The following is a 20,314-nucleotide window of genomic DNA, read 5'->3' as shown; positions in this document are numbered from 1 at the left end:
TGAGTGAGGTGATGGCTGTGAGGAAATCCTTTGCCACATTCCTTACATTTCTAACATTTCTCTGCAGCATGAACTCTCTGATGTCGAGAAAGACCTGAACTCTGGGAAAAGGCTTTGCCACAGTCCGTACATTTATAAGGTCTCTCCCCAGTATGGATTCGTTGATGTTGAGTAAGAAATGAATAATGGTTAAAGGCTTTGCCACATTCTGTACATTTATAAGGTCTTTCCCCGGTATGGATTCGCTGATGTTGAGTTAAATTTGAACTCTGCTTAAAAGCCTTGCCACATGCTGTACATTTATAAGGTCTCTCCCCACTATGGATTCGTTGATGTCGAGTGAGAAAAGAATAACGGATAAAGGCTTTGCCACATGCTGTACATTTATGAGGTCTCTCCCCAGTATGGATTCGTTGATGTTGAGTTAAAGTTGAACTCTGGTTAAAAGCCTTGCCACATGCTGCACATTTATAAGGTGTCTCCCCAGTATGAATTTGTTGATGTCGAGTAAGAAGTGAATAATTGATAAAGGCTTTGCCACATTCTGCACATTTATAAGGTGTCTCCCCAGTATGGATTCGTTGATGTTGAGTAAGAAGTGAATAATTGATAAAGGCTTTGCCACATGCTGTACATTTATATGGTCTCTCCCCAGTATGGATTCGCAGATGTGGAGTTAAAGCTGAACTTTGCTTAAAAGCCTTGCCACATGCTGTACATTTATAAGGTCTCTCCCCAGTATGGGTTCGCTGATGTTGAGTTAAACTTGAAATCTGGTTAAACGCCTTGCCACATGCTGTACATTTATAAGGTCTCTCCCCAGTATGGATTCGCTGATGTTGAGTTAAAGTTGAACTCTTCTTAAAAGCCTTCCCACATGCTGTACATTTATAAGTTCTCTCCCTGGTATGAATTTGCTGATGTTGAGTAACACATGAACAGCAGTTAAAGCCTTTGCCACATTCTGTACATTCGTATGGTTTCTGCCCAGTATGGATTCGCAGATGTTCAGTTAAATATGAACTCTGATTAAAGGTTTGGCCACATGTTGAACATTTGAAATCTTTCCTTCCTGTATGAATTTTCCTATGTCTACTTAGATTTGGTGAGTTACTAAAGACTTTTCCACATGTATTACACTTGCAGTGTTTCTGCTTACTCTGAATATTCTGCTGTTGAATAAGTTTTGAAGACTGGTTAAAAACTTTACCATAATCATAACAATTATAAGTCTTCTCTCCAACATCAATACTCTTATAAGTATTAATAGTAAGATTTGAGCTTTGATAAAATATATCCCTACACTTATTATGTTCAGAATTCTCATCTGAAAATTGATGTCCCTGTTCTTTCACTATATATGAAACTTGGTCAACATTATGCCCAGTTTCATTGCATGAAGAGCTTCTCATTCCATCATGCATACTCTTGTAATTATTGGGGGTAGAGCTCCTGCTTAAGGCATTACTCATTTTGTTACACTTGTAAAGTTGTTCAACACTAATTATACCTCTATATGTATTGAACAATGATGGCTGAGTAAGGTCTCTCCCATTATTATCACCATTACAGATTTTGGAACAAGGAGACAGTAGTTTCTGGTTGAAGAACAAGAAATCCTTGTTAAAGGATCCCTCAAATTGATTGTATTGGGAATTTCCCCCCTCATGTTTAAGTTTCTGGTTTCCAGACATGTTTGAATGTATATTTAATAGACAGCTATGCTCAGAGTATAGGTTTGAATGAGCATTTGCAGTAGAGACTAGATGACCTTCCAGATTTTCCACATTTCCCTTCAGAGAACATGTATGTTTCAAGAGATGATGAGGATCTTTGCTGACAAATATACGCTTAACTTCAAATGTTGATGACTGAAATTCATCATCTGAAATTGGTTTTTCCTTATTTGATTCACATCCTTGATTTCTTTTGGCGGAAATGTTTACTTTATGGGAAACTGTACCAACTTGGTTGTGTCCATCATAACATGCTCTCCGCTCTTTATATGCCCTCATAGATTCCCAGTCCTTGGTTAAATGTAAATTTCTAAGGTGAAATCTTTCATATATTCCTAGCTTTGCCGTTGGGAGTAAATCTTCTAAGCCTGGCTTTTGGGTCCTCAAACCCTGGGTGTCGTGAGAAGACACAGCTGAAAGATACCAAATAATAAGTAATTCTACTTACTATTCTTGGGGAATAGAGTTTACAATTTACTTAAAATTGGCATACACTTGGCTAGATTAAGCCTAAGACCGAGATAGAAGGAGTTAAGATGGCAGAGGATTCGGAAGACGTGGAGAATACCCATGGTTCAGGTGGGGCCAAGATCAATGCCAACACAGGGTCACACGAGAGCTCGCACAGCACATGAAAGATGACATGCAGAGCACTCTCCGAGCAGAACATCCTCAGAGGAGCAACACTCAGTGGCTTCCCTCCCAGTGGGTGTGCTCCAGTCCCACTAGATCAGAAGCACCACAGATCAGAGCAGAGCTCATTTCAGATCTGGGGTCTCTGCTCCACTAATCAGGAAGCAGACCCCCCACAGACAGTGACAGCCACAGAGGAAAGGCGAAGGGGCCCTCAGGATCCGGGCAGGCTCTGGTCAGAATAGTAACAATCAACCCCCTCTCAAGGGCATAAGGGCACAAGTCTCTGGACCACCTCACCCACCAGGGAGCAGACACCAGAGCAAGAGGAACTAGGATCTGCAGCCTGCAGAACAGAGACCACAAACACAGAACATTGGACAACATGAGATGACAGAGGAGTATGGTGCAGAGGAGAAGTCAAGATAGAAACCTACAGGAACAATGAAGCGAGGAGCAGTTGAGCAGTGTCATGAGTAATTTTTGCTTGAAGTAATCAAATTTACAGACAAAACATTTTCACAAATGCTAATGCCTACTTATTATTTAACCCACTTACCACTCATGTTGTTATCGGAGCATGTTCTAATAGAGTCTAAAATAGTAAATGATATTGACCTAGAACTAATCAGAAATAGATGGCATAAATGATAAAGTCCTGGGATGTTTCATAAAAAACAAGATAGATTTAATAAGCTAAGAGTTCTTAACAAATCAAATGAGAAGTGAGACTTGAAAAATATGGTGAGAACACAGGGAACTCTACTCAATGCTCTGTGGTGACCTAGATGGGAAGGAAATCTAATCAAGAAAGGAAATGTGTATGTGTATCACTTATTCTTTCTGTATAGCAAAACTAACATAACATTGGAAAATAGCATTTTTGGAACAGAAAAATTTCTTCTTAAAGATTTCTCTATATAATCTATAAGCTTAATAGTGAAGAACAATCAGAAAAAAGCACTGTGGGAAATGTTCTAAACTCCAATGTCAGTAATTTGTTTAAGAACTCTGTGAGTTAAATAAATATATTAAAGCATTTTAGCATTAATGAATTGGGACAAATATACTTAACACATTTAATGTTAGTTCATATAAAAAAAGAGAATCTTTAACATAAAATTCAGATTTGCATTCTCTCATTTCAATGAGGTGTCTTATGCAGTGAAGAAAGAATTTGACTATGAAATTTCTAAGGTCATATGTGTAGTTTCCAGTAGACTGGAAATTATATGGTAGAATTCAAAAAACATCTGTCCCCAGTATTCCTACAAGTTTGGCAATTTTTTCACAGCTCCACCCACACACTTCTGAGTAGGGACAGAATCAGCACTTTTAAAAGGGCTTAATATAGTTACTCAGAAATATGCAGATTTTCTAAAACCGCCCCAAAATGGATGAGTTATCAGGTCATAGAGGTTGTTCCAGGCCAAGACAAGTATTTTGGTTCTAACTGTAAATATGAAAATTAATCACTGGAGAAAAATACACAAATGATGAAAAGAATCAGGAATGGGTCAGGAGATGACGCTCTATGACAGTGACAGAAATAAACCTAGGCTAATCCAAAATCATCTCCACTGAAGCAGATCTTCTCAAACCACACGACAAAATATGACTTCCTCCCCAATGCTTGTTCGTCTCACCTGACTTATCTGCTTCATCCATAGACACATACCTGGGTGTATGGCTGTCTCCATTCTCCTTACATCCCAGGGATCCTTCATTTGCTCCAGAAACGTGACCAGGCCCGGCTTAGAGACCACTAGACCTGTTCATCAGAAAAAGGAATATGTGTTTTCTGAGATATTCATCAATTTCCAATCCAATATGTATTCAGGTGAGAGAGAAGTCAAGGTAGAAAGTTAAAATAGCATTAAGAAAAAGAATTTCACCAAATAGTTTTTTGGAAGCATCTTTAAAAGACAAATGCATCAGAATCAGATTCTGATATTATGCTCAAGTACTACTAAGGCAAAAGCAGTTAGTGGAATTCCGGTTTTAAGAGGAGAGTGGCACTATTTGATACCACAGAACTTACAGAATTACCACCTAAATGGTAAACCTAAAATGAAGTATACAAAGGTCAAGAAGCAACAGATGGAATCGTACATGGAACAGTTGACTGGTTGCAGATTGGGAAAGGAGTACATCAAGACCGTACATTGACACCCTGCTTATTTAATTTCTATGCAGAGTACATCTTGTGAAATGCTGGGCTGGATGAATCACACCCTGGAATCAAGATTACCAGGAGAGATATCAACAACCTCAGATAGACACATGATATCACTCTAATGGCAGAACTTGAAGAGGAACTAAAAAGCCTCTTGATGGGGGTGAAAGAGGAGAGTGAAAAAGCTGGCTTAAAACTCAACATTCAGAAAACTAAGATCATGGCATCCAGTCTCATCACTTCATGGCAAATAGATAGGGGAAAAGTGACAGATTTAATTTTGGGATGGGGCGGGGGCTCCAAAATTACTGCAGATGGTGACTGCAGCCATGAAATTAAAAGATGCTTGCCTTTTGGAAGAAAAGCTATGAGAAAGACAGCATATTAAAAGCAGAGACATCACTTTGCCAACAAAGGTCAAAGGTATGGTTTTTTCAATAGTCATGTATGGATGTGGTATTTGGAACATAAAGAAGGCTGAGCATCAAAGAATTGATGCCTTTGAACTGTGGTGCTGGAGAAGACTCTTGAGAGTCCCTTGGTCAGCAAGGAGATCACACCAGTCAATTCTAAAGAAATCAACCCTGAATATTCATTGGAAGGACTGATGCTGAAGCTCCAATACTTCGGCCACCTGATGCGAAGAGCCAATTCATTGGAAAAGACCCTGATGCTGGGAAAGATTGAGTACAGGGGAAGGGAGTGGCAGAAGATGAGATGATTGAATAGCATTATTGACTCAGTGGATATGAATGTGAGCAAACTCTGGGAGTTAAAGAAGGCTAGGGAAGCCTGGCTTGCTGCATTCCACAGGATCGCAAAGAGTTGGACATGACTTAGCGACTGAAGAACAAGAAGGCAGGTTATATCAAGAAAGAAGGTTACTTTCCCCTAGAAAGTAGGAATCTTAACCTCTACTGGACAAAGCAGAAAATTCCAGGAGACATTCTAGAATGAATGAACCAAAACCCTGAGATTTTTGGAATTTTGGGGTTTTTGAGGGATTGTATAAGCGAGTGATCCTCACCCAAGCAGGCCAGATTCCCGTAGTTCTCTAACATCACGTCCCTGTACAATTCCCGCTGACCGAGGTCCAGGCATTCCCACTCCTCTTGAGTGAAATCTATGGTCACATCCTGGAATGTCAGCAGCCCCTGAAATATAAAGGACATGAGCCACGTGGACCTGGGAAGACTTCCTAATGTGACCCAAGATGAAACCAGCAAGAGAAATGGTTTTGATTTAGGAGAATGTCTGGTGTTACACAGGAATATAATTTTTATACTGCTGTATTTTCCACAGTATTTCTAACCCCAGGAAAAGAGAATGAGATATGATCCACAGACCACTATAGAAACTATTCTGATCTGGAAGAGAAATTATAAAACAATCCCATCAACACTGACTTATCTATTTTTGAGAGTTGTACTCCTGTGACCCAGGATAAACTGTCCATCAAGAAAAGCATGTTAGTCACTCAGTCATGTCTGATTCTTTCCGACCCCATGGACTGTAGCATGCCAGGCTTCTCTGTCCATGTGATTTTTCAGGCAAGAATACTGCAGTGAGTTGCCATTTCCTTCTCCATGGGAATCTTCCCCACCAGGGGATCGGACCCGGGTCTCCCACATTGCAGGCTGATTCTTCACCATCTGAGCTACCAGGGAAGCCCCCTATCAAGGAAACAGGAAATATTTTTAAAAAGCATGCTCTGATCTAAGAGTTCTGGAGTGGGGCCAATGTGCCACATTTTTAACAAGCTTATTTTAACTAGTAATGTTCAAAATTCTGACACATGAATGACCGTTCTGAAAAGCAAAGAGGTTGACCAGTAAGGTAAGAACTTATACTTAACATTGAATTTTAAGTGTTTTACGAAATTGACAGGTCTGACAGAATAGTACCCATAGCAGCAATCATCCTTTCAACTATTTAGTATATACTATATGTCTTTCTAAAAGTTTTTACAGGGTCTTGAATGCATCACATAAATAATATAAAATCAACTACATTGTTGTTCCACCGTTTTGCAAATATTTTAACAAACATTCATTAAATGACAGATCTTGAATTTGCTTCAGTTTATCTGAACTAAAATTTAACTAGTAAAACACAATTACCCATGGACAACACTAAAGAAAGTGTATATGAGTTTTTCTAGGGTCTTCCCTGGTGGTCTTAGCTCCCAAGTCAGGAGGCTGGGTTCAGTCCCTTGTCAGAGAACTAGATGCCACACCCACAGCTAAAGTTTGCCTGCTGCAACAAAGTCTCCCACATGGCTCCAAGATTCTGTAGGCTACAACCAAGACAAAACTCAGGCAAACATAAATACGTGTATTTTTTAAGAAGAACTTTATATAACTGGGGAGAATACCAAAACAAGAAAAAGAGAAACATTTTCATGCATACAGACATATATATTAAAATGAGACTATATACTTACAAAGAGTATTAAGGAGAAGCTAACATTCAGAAAACTAAGATGATGGCATCCGGTCCCATCACTTCATGGCAAATAGATGGGGAAAGAGTGGAAACACTGGCTGACTTTTTTTGGGGGGCTCCAAAATCACTGCAGATGGTGACTGCAGCCACGAAATTAAAAGATGCTTACTCCTTGCAAGGAAAGTTATGACCAACCTAGGCAGCATATTAAAAAGCAGAAACATTACTTTGTCCACAAAGGTCCGTCTAGTCAAGGCTATGAATTTTCCAGTAGTCATGTATGGATGTGAGAGTTGGACTATAAAAAAAGCTGAGCAGAGAAGAATTGCTGCTTTTGAAATGTGGTGTTGGAGGACTCTTGAGAGTCCCTTGGACTGCAAGGAGATGCAATCAGTCCATCCTAAAGGAAATCAGTCTGGATGTTCATTGGAAGGAAGGATGTTCAAGCTGAAACTCCAATATTTTGGCCATCTGATGTGAAAAACTGACTCATCTGAAAAGACCCTGATGCTGGGAAAGATTGAAGGGAGGAGGAGAAGGGGACGACAGAGGATGAGATGGTTAGATGGCATCACTGACTCAATGGACATGAGTTTGGGTAAAGTCCAGGAGTTGGTGATGGACAGGGAGACCTGGAGTGCTGCGGTTCATGGGGTCGCAAAGAGTCAGACACTAATGAGCGACTGAAATGAACTGATTCATGTTCAGTTCAGTTCAGTTCAGCAGAGTTCATTCATATTCATGTCAATAAAATCGATATTCATGTCAATAAAATCAGTTCATGTTCAGTTAATCGAGATTCTTTTTAATGGGTTAAAATATATACATCTGCTTGTGGATGATATTCTTTGTATATTTTAAATACACAAGGGTGCAGACATATACAATAGTATGAGATAAATTAGAGCTCTTGGTTCTGAAACTTTAATTTCTTGAAAAACTGGATCATTTTATTGAGCTGTATCTTAGACATTCAACACAGGTGAAAACAGACTAGCACCAATAGGATTCTTGCAAATATTTTTATAAAAAAATGCAAAAATGTGAGTAAGACTTTGTCTGTGATATGAGCGTGGAGTGTACTGGAAACATCACACTTGGGCTTGAGTGATGAAAACTCCCACTCCCAAAACCCAGTATCTATCATCAACACAGTGAGTGTTCATTTTCCAAAGCAAAGAGAAACCAAGAAGATGTGGAGTTTCTCCATTAACTGTGAGGGTTTTCACATGTTCCTCATTCCATTTTTCCACAGCCTTGTTTAAAGACAGAGGGAAAGAAAAACGAACTCTATAGCCTGATAATCTCAGAGAAATCACCAGAGCCAGTGGACATCATCTGTCATGGTGTAAATGCACGGCAGATGCACTATCAGAACCTGGGCATTTCGGAAAAAATAAGGAATTTATAACTTGAAGTGACATAAAAAATATCAGTGTTATGCAAAATTCATTTCATATATACTTCCTCTGTTTTGTATCCTAACAATGTTGTCACGCGAGTGTATGTTCCTGGGTTCTTTGTCTCATCACAACGAAAATTTGGAGTTACGGACATTAAAGCCCCTTGGCGGGTCACAGCTCTCGGAGGACAGACCATGTTATAGCTCTTAAATAAATCAGTGTTACAGCTCTATTCATTTAGATAATAGCCGGAAAATCCATCTTCGAGTTGTGAGGACAGGTCGATCCAAAGACACGAAGAGAAGATCGCCCCATCGCGCGGGAGAGAGAGAGAGAGAGAAAAGGAAGAGGGCTTTGGCTCCTGTTTTTATCTGTTTCTCTGCCCCTGGGCCTGTCTTATGTAAATCGGGCCTAGGCAGGCGGGTTGTTTGTTTTACCTGAGGTTTTCATTCCAGTCCTCGGACCTTCCTTTGTTCTATTTTCGCGGGCTTCCCCTTCCAGGTCTTTTAGCCACTGCCATTTTGGACTCTTTTTCCCTATTCTAACTACCTAACAATGTGTTTCACTACTAAGTCTTAGCATTACAGAGGACAGTATCTCCTAGTTTTCTTTTTATTTCTGAGCATTTTCTGAAAAATTCTGGATCACTGAGTTTATTCAATATATAAGGGCATTTTCTAACTCCTAAAGAGCTGAAATTGCATCCATATGTAAACTCATTATGGCATTTCCCCTAGTTCCCTAAGATCCCAACACCGAACCACATCCCAGTGCGAATCTCGGATACTAGTGCCTCTCACAAAGGGAATATATTCACCAGTTGAAAGTCGCTAATTCATGTTGAGAATTCATCATGCTCCATAGAAAGCCAGGATACAGACAAGACAGACAAGATTCTGGGACTCAAGGAAGAAGTGGTCTAAAGAGCCAGGCTTCACTATGATAAGAAGAAAAGGAAAAAATAGAAGTTGATAACAAACACCCAGGCAGAAAAGTTAGAAGCAGAGAACTAAAGGTGTGCAGGTTCTCAGTCCAGGCATTTCAGGAAGAAAAGCAGACACAGCCCCACACCCGGGACAGGACACGTACCTGAGAAGCTGCCATTTCCTCCTCTTCTTCCTCCTGCTCTGCGTCTTCTCTGGGGATGTTACATCGAAAACTCACATCTGCATTTGAGAAAATACCTTCAAAGGCATCCATGCAGCTGTTTAACCTGCAACTGCTGCAGGGAAACAGAAGAAGTTTTCCTGTTTCCCTCACCCTTTTCTGAGCTCCTTTCGACTTTCAGTGTTCCCAATCTGTAGTGGGGAATCAAGACTAACCTGATAATGCTAATCACATCCTGGTGCTCTACACTATTTGCAGATCGTCCGGGCTAGTTCTTCTCCTTCGTTTTCGAGTTACAGAGAACAGTTCACGAGAGACAGTGGACCCTACTTCTGGACTAACTGACCCACCCTAGGAGGGCTGTGAAAGAAATGTAAGAGGAAGACCCGCATTCAGAGCCCTGAGGGGAAAGCTCACACCTGAGACCTCAGGAAGGGAGGGTTTAGGGAGGGAACTTCTAGAAACAAAGAAGGTCAACCTGATTCCCTGGGGAGGGGCTCTTTCTAGGATGGGTGTGGTGGTCCGTAGCCTGCCTGTACCCTTGGGGGCTGAGAGGGGAGAGGTGAGTGTTTGGTCAGAATCACCTGGGGGTCTTGGGTTCCTGCCAGGCTCTACTTGCAGAATTCTTCCCAAAGATCTCCCCTGTCCTTAGTTTTTTTTCACCCGCCTCTGCAGCCTGGGGACACAGGTTTTCACAAAATGATTTGCTTTTTGTGACCACCTCTCTGCAGGCGTGGCAGCTCCAACTTCAGAGACCAGGAGCCTGGAAGCATTTCCATCCCCGCTTTCTTGGAAAAGAAACCAGGGGCAGTAGGAGGCCTGGCATGTTGCAGTCCAGGGCGACTGAGCGACTGAACTGAACTGAACTGAGCAGGACACGCTAGGTTCACAGTGAGTATGGGCTGAGCCAAATGCCTCTGAAAACGATGCCCTAAATGCTATCTGATGACCAACCAAGGAAGTAATGATCGATGTTGTCATAAGTTACATCACACATGAATTAACACCTGAGAATGTTGTTGCTCTACTTCCTGTGTGTGTTTTTCTAGGTTTTATGAATCAACTGCTACAGTTCATTCTCTGCTCCATTTAGAGAGCTCTATTTTCCCACATCTTTAAAGTACAATTGAAGAAGGAATTCATAGGGCCTGGACTCCATCTCAGGCCTGTCTGTGCTGATCGTGCGTGGCCACCTCTCCAGTGGACTCTGAACTCTGTGCTTAGCGCCTGTGGGAATGATAATGGAAGGATAAGACCCCCCTCTGGACAGGGGAATCTTGAAGAAGAGAAAACAGACGCTAATCACCCCTGCCTCCGGACACTATCTATCACAATGTAAGCACAGGCTTATCGGTTATTAACTATTTGGAATGTAACTGCGGGCTTATTGATTATTGACTGTTTGAACACATAACACGTGAATGATGGGGTTACTGTAGTTGTATTTACCCTTCCTTTGTTTATGTAAGTCTCAAGGGAATTGGGGTAGTGGGTTTGGACACGTACACATGGGGTATAAAAGATTTTCACAAATGCTGGACGGGGTCCTTGGCTAAGAGGAGACTCTGCCTTGGGCCCGCCGCCGTAATAAACTGCACTCCACTATCTGCATTGTCCTTCTGAGTGAGTCTGTTTCCCTGAAAGCGTGGCTATAACATTTGGTGCATTGGCCGGGAAACTCCTCACTTTGAGGAGACAGGTCTCATTTGAGGCCACCCCGAGGCTTTGTAGCTTGAATCTCCTAGAGGGGGGAAGGCGCCTCGCCCCTCTGGAAGTATTCAGCCTTTCAAAGCCCGGTTTCTTCGCTTTGGCAGGTAGTGAACGGCAGCAGGGAACTGAGCGCTCAGGTGAGGATGAGCCCACCCAGCAGGGTGGAAGAGGGGGCCTGATCACCCCCCTGGAGGGACCAGAAGGGAGCCGCATAGGAAACTGGTTTGGGTTGGTGACAATAGCTGCTCGGCACTCAGGCCGACGGCCGTGCCAGGGATGAAGAGAGGGACTTAGGGTTTAAGAAGGCCAGTCAGGAGGTGTGTCCACGCCGTCCTAGGGAACGTGCCGAGCTGTCGCCACAGGTTTTTCTTTTTCTTTTCTTTTTTTTTTAATATATATTTATTTATTTATTTGACTGCATGAGGTCTTAGTTACAGCACATGGGATCTTGTTCCCTGACCAGGGTTTGAACCCGGGCCCCCTGCATTGGAAGCACAGAGTCTTAGCCACTGAACCACCAGGGAAGTCCCAGGTTTTTCTTTTTTTTACAAAGAGGATATTGATTTCTGCATGCTCGTATTCTGCCCTCCCCCAGGAGGTACCCATCTGCTGTGTGACCCATCATCTCCCCTGCCAGTGGAGACAGGTAAATTGGCTTCTCGGGAAGGCCCTGGGACGTGGGAATCCAGAGGTAAGAAAATGGGAGGAAGGCCACTGTATTGGAGAATATGATTAAGAATTTTAAGAAAGGATTCGATGGAGACTATGGGAAGAAAATGACACCCGGCCGGCTGCGTACCCTTTGTGAAGTCGAATGGCCTTCAGTGGGAGTTGGCTGGCCACCAGAGGGAACTATGGACTTAAATCTCATAAAGGCAGTCTATGCTATAGTTACGGGAAAGCCCGGACACCCTGATCAGTTCCCGTACATAGACTCTTGGCTGGGAATAGCCCAAGACCCCCCCAAATGGGCCCGTTTTTATGCTCATGGCGGGGAAGGAAAAATCTTGATGGCTCAAAAGATAACCAAGGATGAGAAGGAAATTTTACAGGACCCTGAAGGAGATGAGCTTCCCCGACCGCCGTATTGGATGATGGTTCTGCCAGCTAGTAACACCGTGGCCACCGGAGGAAGCAGCCAGGGACCGGTAAGCCTCCCGGACTCCTCAGGGGTCCCGACAGCTCCACAGGTTGTAGAGCCACCCTCCCAGCAGGCTCCAACCTCAACTGGAGGGGCAATGAGCCCACCGGACTCTACCACCCCGGATGCTGTTCCTACTTTCCCTAAACTCTACCCTCCACTCCCGGTAAGTACTCCCGGACGACGGGGAGGAACCACTGGAATTAAACAAAGGCTCCGCTCTGCAAAAGAGCCAGAGGAAAAAATACCCTTGCAGATGCCCTTCAGAGAAGTTCAGCAACCCCCAGTGATAGGGGAGGATGGTAATTATCACCAAGCTCCTGTAACCTATTACTATCAGCCCTTTTCATCAACTGATATACTGAACTGGCAAAAACACACCCCCTCTTACTCGTTGGAACCCAAGCGTATGACTAGACTAATGGAGACTATTTTCCGCACTCATCTACCAACCTGGGACGATATAATGCAATTACTATCATCCCTCTTCAGTACAGAAGAGAGATACAGGATCAACGCTGAGGCAAGGAAATGGTTACAGGAGATGGTCCCTGAGGGCACTGCTAACCCAGAGAGGTGGATAGAACAAGCCTTCCCCATTGACAGACCTAACTGGGACTATAATACAGAGGAGGGAAAAATCCAATTAGAAAGATACGGGACAGCGATTATACAAGGGCTTAGAAGGGGAGCCCGGAGGCCGATGGACATGTCTAAACCGGCCGGAATAGTTCAGAAGGGAAACGAGTCACCCTCCGAATTTTACGAGAGGCTTTGTGAGGCCTACAGACTCTATACACCCATAGATCCAGAAGCTACGGGCTCCCAGATTGTTATAAATTCGTCATTCATCTCGCAAGCATTTCCTGACATAAAACGAAAGCTTCAAAAGACCAAGGGAGTTCTATCCATGTCTAGCTCTCAGTTGATTGAGATAGCAGACAAGGTGTTCCGGAATAGGGACACGGAAATAGAAAAGAAATACGAGAAGAGGGATAAAGACGAGCAGAGGAGAACAGATGAGAGGTTTGCAATGTTGGCTGCTGCGCTTGGAAAGTCTTCCGGAGACTTTTCCACCACCAGAGCAAAGAAGACCCCCCTAGCTTCGAGGTCAGGACAGCCCTCCAACCGGTCCCAACGGAGGCCACGGGCTCCATTACAGCCAAATCAATGTGCCCGATGCCGCGGGTTTGGTCATTGGAAGAATGAGTGCCCAGAAGGAAGAAGGGAAAATAAATCCCTCCCAGTTGCAGAACTCACTAACATAGAGACTGAATAGGGACGCCGGGGCTCAAAGACATCAGGTCCCTGAGAGCCCATGGTAACTTTAAAAATTGGGGACCAAGACATTGACTTTATGGTGGACACCGGGGCAGAATTGTCTGTGGTAACTAAACCAGTGGCGCCACGGTCTAAAAGGACTGCTGCTGTAACTGGGGTTTCGGGAGAAGAAATGGTTAAGTCATTTTGCCAGCCCAGAAAATGTCAGATGGGGGGTCACCAAGTGACTCATGAGTTCCTCTATATCCACGAGTGCCCAGTACCCCTGCTGGGGAGAGACTTACTCTCCAAACTGGGAGCACAAGTGACTTTCTCTCCTGAAGAGAGGTCCACTTTTCGGGTGGGCACAACAACCTACTTACTCTCCCTCTCTGTGCCCCCTCAAGACGAATGGAGGCTACATGAGCCTCCTGGAGATAATCAAGACCAGGCAACAGAGTTGGAGAGAAGGCTGACTCAGCTGTTCCCTGAGGTCTGGGCCGAAGATAACCCCCCTGGGCTAGCTAGACACCAAGCCCCTGTAATAATAGAACTCAAACCTGGTGCAACCCCAGTGAGAAAGTGTCAATACCCAATACCCATAGAAGCCCGAACTGAGATTCTGCCTCACATCAACAGGCTAAAACAGGCAGGCATCCTGGTGGAATGTCAATCAGCCTGGAACACACCAATCTTGCTGGTAAAAAAGGAAGGAGGACAAGACTATAGGCCTGTGCAGGATCTAGATTGGTCAATCAGGCCGCTGTAACTCTGCACCCGACCGTCCCAAACCCCTATACCTTACTTAGTCTCCTCCCACCTAAGACAAGGATCTATACTTGTTTGGACCTCAAAGATGCCTTTTTCTGTATACGCCTAGCACCTGCATCACAACCCATCTTTGCCTTTGAATGGGAGGACCCCATCGGAGGCAATAAGCAGCAGCTCACCTGGACTCGCCTCCCGCAAGGATTCAAAAACGAGCCAGCCATCTTTGGAGAAGCCTTGGCCTCGGACCTGGAACCTTTCCAGCCTGAAAGGTATGGATGTTGGCTCCTGCAATATGTGGACGACCTGTTGCTGGCCGCTGAGACCTGGGAAGAATGCTGGGAAGGGACCTGAGCGCTCCTCCAATTGCTGGCAGAAGCGGGATACCGAGTGTCCAGGAAAAAGGCACAAATCTGCAAGGAGGAGGTAAAGTATTTGGGGTTTGTCTTAAGGGAAGGCACAAGGTTGCTGGACCAATCTAGAAAGGAAGTAATTCTGAGGCTCCCCACGCCTAAGACTCGGCGGCAAGTCAGGGAGTTCCTAGGGACCACTGGATTCTGCAGGATTTGGATTCCAAGGTACTCTCAAATAGCCCAGCCCTTATTTGAGCTCCTGACAGGGCCTGAAGAAAATCCTGTAAACTGGACTGAAAAACAGCAGGAAGCCGTTGAGGAGCTGAGGCTAGCAACCACCTCCACCCCCGCCTTGGGATTGCCAGACCTCACCAAACCATTCACCTTGTATGTGACTGAGAAAGATAAAACAGCCATGGGGGTTTTGACTCAAACCTTGGGAACGTGGGACAGGCCAATAGCTTATCTTTCAAAGCGACTTGATCATGTTGCCACCGGTTGGCCTGGCTGTCTGCGGGCAGTGGCCGCAGTCGCCTTACTGGTACGTGAGGCCACAAAGCTGACTTTTGGCCAGGACGTGATCGTAAAGGTCCCACATGAAGTCAACACCCCTTCGAGGAGACCCCCACAAATGGCTGTCAAATTCCCGGATTATTCAATACCAGGGACTGCAATGTGAAAACCCCAACCTCCGTATTGAACCTTGCCAGGGTTTAAGCCCGGCAACGCTTCTCCCAGTGGGAGAAGGAGGACCCACTCACGATTGCAAGGAAGTCTTAGAGGAGGTCTATGCTAGCTGTCCAGACCTCCGAGACAGGCCAATTTCAAATCCTGACTGGACTCTGTATACTGATGGCACCAGCCTGGTAAAGCTAGGACAGCGACTCTCAGGCTATGCTGTAGTTACAGAGAGGACTGTTATAGAGGCCGGCCCCTTGCCACAACACTGGTCAGCCCAACGAGCAGAGTCATGGGCCTTAGTCCGGGCACTGCAGCTGTCAAAGGGCAAGAGAGTGAACGTCTACCCTGACCCCCGGTATGCTTTCGCTACACTCCACGTACATGGGGCGCTATACCGGGAGAGAGGCCTTCTAACGGCCAATGGAAAGGACATTAAGAATAAGGAAGAGATCCTGATTCTGTTAGACACTGTCTGGAGCCCCACGGAGGTAGCAGTCATGCACTGCCATGGGCACCAGAAGGAAGACACCCCACAGGCTTGAGGAAATAGGCTGGCTGATGAGACCGCCCGGCGAGCAGCCGAGGACAGGAAAGAATCCGGGGAAATCCCCATGAGGACATTTGTCCTAGCTGAGCTACCCGAGCTGGCCCTAGACTCCCCGACATACACCAAGGCTCAAAACCAGCTAGCTGAAGCGGAGGGAGCCACCAAAACAGAGAAAGGATGGTGGGAACTGCCAGGTGGTAAGCTACTAGTGCCTGAAAGGATGGCCCCCTCTCTGGTGAGCCAAGCTCATCGTATGACTCACCTAGGACATGACAAACTGGAGGACTTGATCCGAAGGTATTTTCTGGTTCCTCGCCTCTCCTCTCTATGTAGAATGGAATCCCAAAATTGTAACGCCTGCTCTCAGATTAACGCTGCTCCAGGGTGTAGACCAAAACCCCCAGGCTTCCAATTAAAAGGTACCCCTCCTTTTGAACATCTGGAAGTGGCCTTCGCTGAGATGAAGCCATATCGTCATTTTCATTACCTGTTGGTCTTGGTATGTACATTCTCGGGATGGGTGGAGGCCTTCCCCACCCGAACTGAAAGAGCATCAGAAGTGGCTCGGAGCCTGCTTAGGGAGATAGTTCCTCGATTTGGATTCCCCACCAGCATAGGATCAGATAACGGGCCAGCCTTCATATCGGATCTGATACGAGTAAGTAAAGCCATGAATGTAAAATGGAAGTTATACACTGCCTACCGGCCTCAGAGCTCCGGAATGGTAGAACGAACTAACTGGACACTAAAGGAGACATTTTCTAAGTGGATTATAGAGACTGACTGTTCCTGGGTGGATTTACTTCCCATGGCCTTGCTCAAACTCAGGATGACCCCACAGTCCCATGGCTACTCTCCCTATGAAATTGTGTATGGGAAGCCTCCTCCCATAATAAGACAGGTAACAACTGATATACTTCAGGTAGGAGGAGACGGGATATCACAGCAGATGGAACAACTAGGTAAGGTAATTAATCAAGTAACTAAGTTTGTGCAAGAAAGAATACCGTTCCCCTTGGGGGAGCAAATGCATGAGTTTATACCAGGGGACCAGGTATGGGTGAAAGACTGGAAACATGACTCCCTAGCCCCCCGGTGGAAAGGTCCTTATACTGTTGTTTTAACCACTCCTACCGCAGTTAAAGTTGCAGGCATTGCCCCTTGGATCCATCATACCAAAGCGAAGAAGGCATACAACACTGACCCTGAAGACGCTGAGTGGACCACCCAGGAGGACCCCACCGACCCACGGGGAACCAAGATCATTCTGAAGAGGAAGAAGAGAACGAGATCCCGGACGAGCCCTCTACAGGATGGAGCTGGGTAAACGACTCCTGCTGCTCGGCCTCATCAACGCAATTCTGAACCTGACCAGTGTTCCTGCACAGGACAACGTCTTCATCTCGTGGGCACATTCTTATGCGAACTTCCACAACTCCTCCAACTGTTGGGTATGTGGGGCCATGCCCCTGTCAGTAATGGACAGACTCCCCTGGTGGGTATCGCCACTCCATTATGGGGAGTTTATACCACTGTGTTCCTTCTTAGAGCAACAGAAAGGAACTTTTCTCTCTCTCACCAATCATAACCTTTCTTTGCTCTCCTGGTGTAAAAAGAAGCCATCAATGGGCCACGGACATAGGGTTACATTTAACATGAACACCAGCCTTATGGAAGTAACAAAGGCTTATACCTCATATATGAAAAATAAAAAGGAGAAGGGTTCTCTTACAAAAGGGGGACAGGCCTCCCGGTACCTTGAGCAATACTACCAGGCCTGGGATGAATATTTCTGGATGACTCCTGAGAAAGGACAGTTGATTACCCCTGCTACTATTTGCTGGGAACAAAAAGAACAGAAAGTTGGATTTGGAGACCACCCCCTAGACCCAAAAGAATTAAAATATATGGGTTATTTGCCCCCTGAACAATGTAAACAAGTCTTGGAAGTTACCTATCACCCCAATCAGTCTGTTCAGTGGCCCGGTTCCGACTGGAAATATAATCCTGGAATCCGCTGGGTAGCCCCCAATGGGACCCAGTGTCTCTGTGGGCTTAACTTATGGCCATGGTTACCAGTTGGCTGGGTGGGGCATTGCACATTAGGATTTGCTTTCGCCCATGGCAGTATTAAGCCTGGCCTACACCAGCCTCCAGTAAACCTGCCTTATTTGCATGCAAGATGGACACGATCTGTGTTCCAATGGTATGACTATCTTGCTGCCTTGTTTGTACCCTCTGTAGGAACAACAGATATCATGGTTAAGGTAGAGGCCTTAACTAATTTCACTAAACAGGCCCTCTTAGACAGTACAAAAGCCATTCAAGCTTTGAACGAAGAACAAATTCAGATGAGGAAGGCAGTAATTCAAAATAGGATGGCATTAGACATACTCACAGCAGCCCAAGGAAGGACTTGCGCCGTAATTAAAATCGAATGTTGTGTGTATATCCCTGACCTGTCTGGAAATGTATCTACTGCCTTGAAGGATATGCAAAATCAAGAGAAAGCCATGTCTAATGAAAATATTCCCTTTTGGACTTCAGTTCTGTCCTGGGCAAAGGGAGACTGGTGGAAAACCATTGTAACTGTTGTTATAGTAATCTTAATCATACTGCTCTGTGGGCCCTGCTTCCTACAATGTCTTGTGAATTTTGTAACCCAGAGGTTGATAGCATTCTCTCATGTGGGTGACAGGAGGGCGAAGGTACAATATCTCAATAAATGATGCTCGTTATGGAAACTAAGAGCATCAAGAGGGGGGAATGAAGAAGGAATTCATAGGGCCTGGACTCCATCTCAGGCCTGTCTGTGCTGATCGTGCGTGGCCACCTCTCCAGTGGACTCTGAACTCTGTGCTTAGCGCCTGTGGGAATGATAATGGAAGGATAAGACCCCCTCTGGGCAGGGGAATCTTGAAGAAGAGAAAACAGACGCTAATCACCCCTGCCTCCGGACCCTATCTATCAGAATGTAAGCACAGGCTTATCGGTTATTAACAATTTGGAATGTAACTGCGGGCTTATTGATTATTGACTGTTTGAACACATAACACGTGAATGATGGGGTTATTGTAGTTGTATTTACCCTTCCTTTGTTTATGTAAGTCTCAAGGGAATTGGGGTAGTGGGTTTGGACACGTACACATGGGGTATAAAAGATTTTCATAAATGCTGGACGGGGTCCTTGGCTAAGAGGAGACTCTGCCTTGGGCCCGCCGGTGTAAAAAACTGCACTCCACTATCTGCATTGTCCTTCTGAGTGAGTCTGTTTCCCAGAAAACGTGGCTATAACACAATGAACAAGGAAAAATTAAAGATAGAAGCATATTCATCTTTCTCATATTATATATTCTAAAAAATATTCAGTCTGCATTCACCAGTACCAACTTTGTAGAATATTTAGTTTCACAGCAGAAATGAGAATAAAGTTTAGACATTTCCCATATACCTCCCATATATGTCGACATGTGGACAATCTCCCTACTTAGCTTTCCCCACCAGAGTGAGCATTTGTTACCACTGATGAATCCACATGGGCAGTAAATAGATAAACTCTCTAGTTTACCCCTGTGTTCCTCTTTTAGGAATGTGCACTCCATACCTCTAGATAAATGTTTAATAACATGTGTCCAGCATGACAGTTTAACACAAATTATTTCATGTTCCTGAAAGTTCTCTAGACTTAGGATATTCATAGCCCCTCCTTTGAAACCCACAGTAATCATGGACCTTTTAAATCTCTTCTATATTTCTTACTAGATTCCCAGGTGACTGAGTGGTAAGGAATCTGCCTGCCGATGCAGGACATCCAGGTGATGCGGGTTCAGTCCTTGGGTCAGGAAGATCCCCTGGAAGAAAAGATGGCAACCCACTCCAGTATCCTTTCCTGGGAAATGTATGGACAGAGGTGAGCCTGGCAAGCTACAGCTCCTGGGATCACAAATACTCAGACACAACTGAGCACACATAAGAACATTTACCTACACCAAAAGTCATATTGTAGAAATCCTACCTTTTGTAGCATTTTCAAATGGGCTTCTTTCACTTGGTAATGAAGGAGGAAACAGACAGAGCTGAACTCCGTCTTAGGCCAGGCTGTGAGCATTAGGCTACACGCACGGTCACCCTCCCAGTGGACTCTGAACTTTGCGCCCCGGTGTATATGGAAATGGCATACCAATGTAAAATCAGATTCCACCCCGGCCCCCCGATAAAAGAGCCTCAAGACTTCTACTTGGACTCTGTTGCCTAAAAGAATATGTTAATTATCTCTGTAACAGAACAAAGTGGTGAATTCCATTCTGTTTATTGGGATATGACCACAGGCCTGTTGATAAATATCCACTGTTTA

The 20,314-nt window shown here is 44.6% G+C and overlaps 3 protein-coding genes and 1 non-coding gene across 5 annotated transcripts in view; all 4 read right to left on the bottom strand.

The window, feature by feature from the left end:
- The window catches only part of LOC122692447 (zinc finger protein 721-like), a 65,454-nt gene that overhangs the window by 1,083 nt on the left and 44,057 nt on the right, over window positions 1–20,314 (bottom strand). Inside the window, 1 exon segment of the mRNA XM_043900010.1 lies at window positions 3–1,237. Coding sequence (XP_043755945.1) covers window positions 3–1,237 — 1,235 coding nt within the window.
- LOC122691420 (putative protein ZNF720) overlaps window positions 1–20,314 on the bottom strand; it is a 344,658-nt gene that overhangs the window by 304,205 nt on the left and 20,139 nt on the right. The window lies entirely within an intron of this gene.
- The window catches only part of LOC122692441 (putative protein ZNF720), a 136,681-nt gene that overhangs the window by 96,628 nt on the left and 19,739 nt on the right, over window positions 1–20,314 (bottom strand). The gene's annotated exons all lie outside the window — the stretch shown is intronic.
- Window positions 11,662–11,734, bottom strand: TRNAG-UCC. Its single transcript has one exon. It is a non-coding gene; the product is annotated as a tRNA-Gly (tRNA).

The sequence above is a fragment of the Cervus elaphus genome, chromosome 4, assembly GCF_910594005.1.
Source record: "Cervus elaphus chromosome 4, mCerEla1.1, whole genome shotgun sequence".
NCBI lineage: Eukaryota > Metazoa > Chordata > Mammalia > Artiodactyla > Cervidae > Cervus > Cervus elaphus.
Note: the sequence above shows the minus strand (reverse complement) of the source record. Positions and strands in the feature narration are given on the sequence as shown.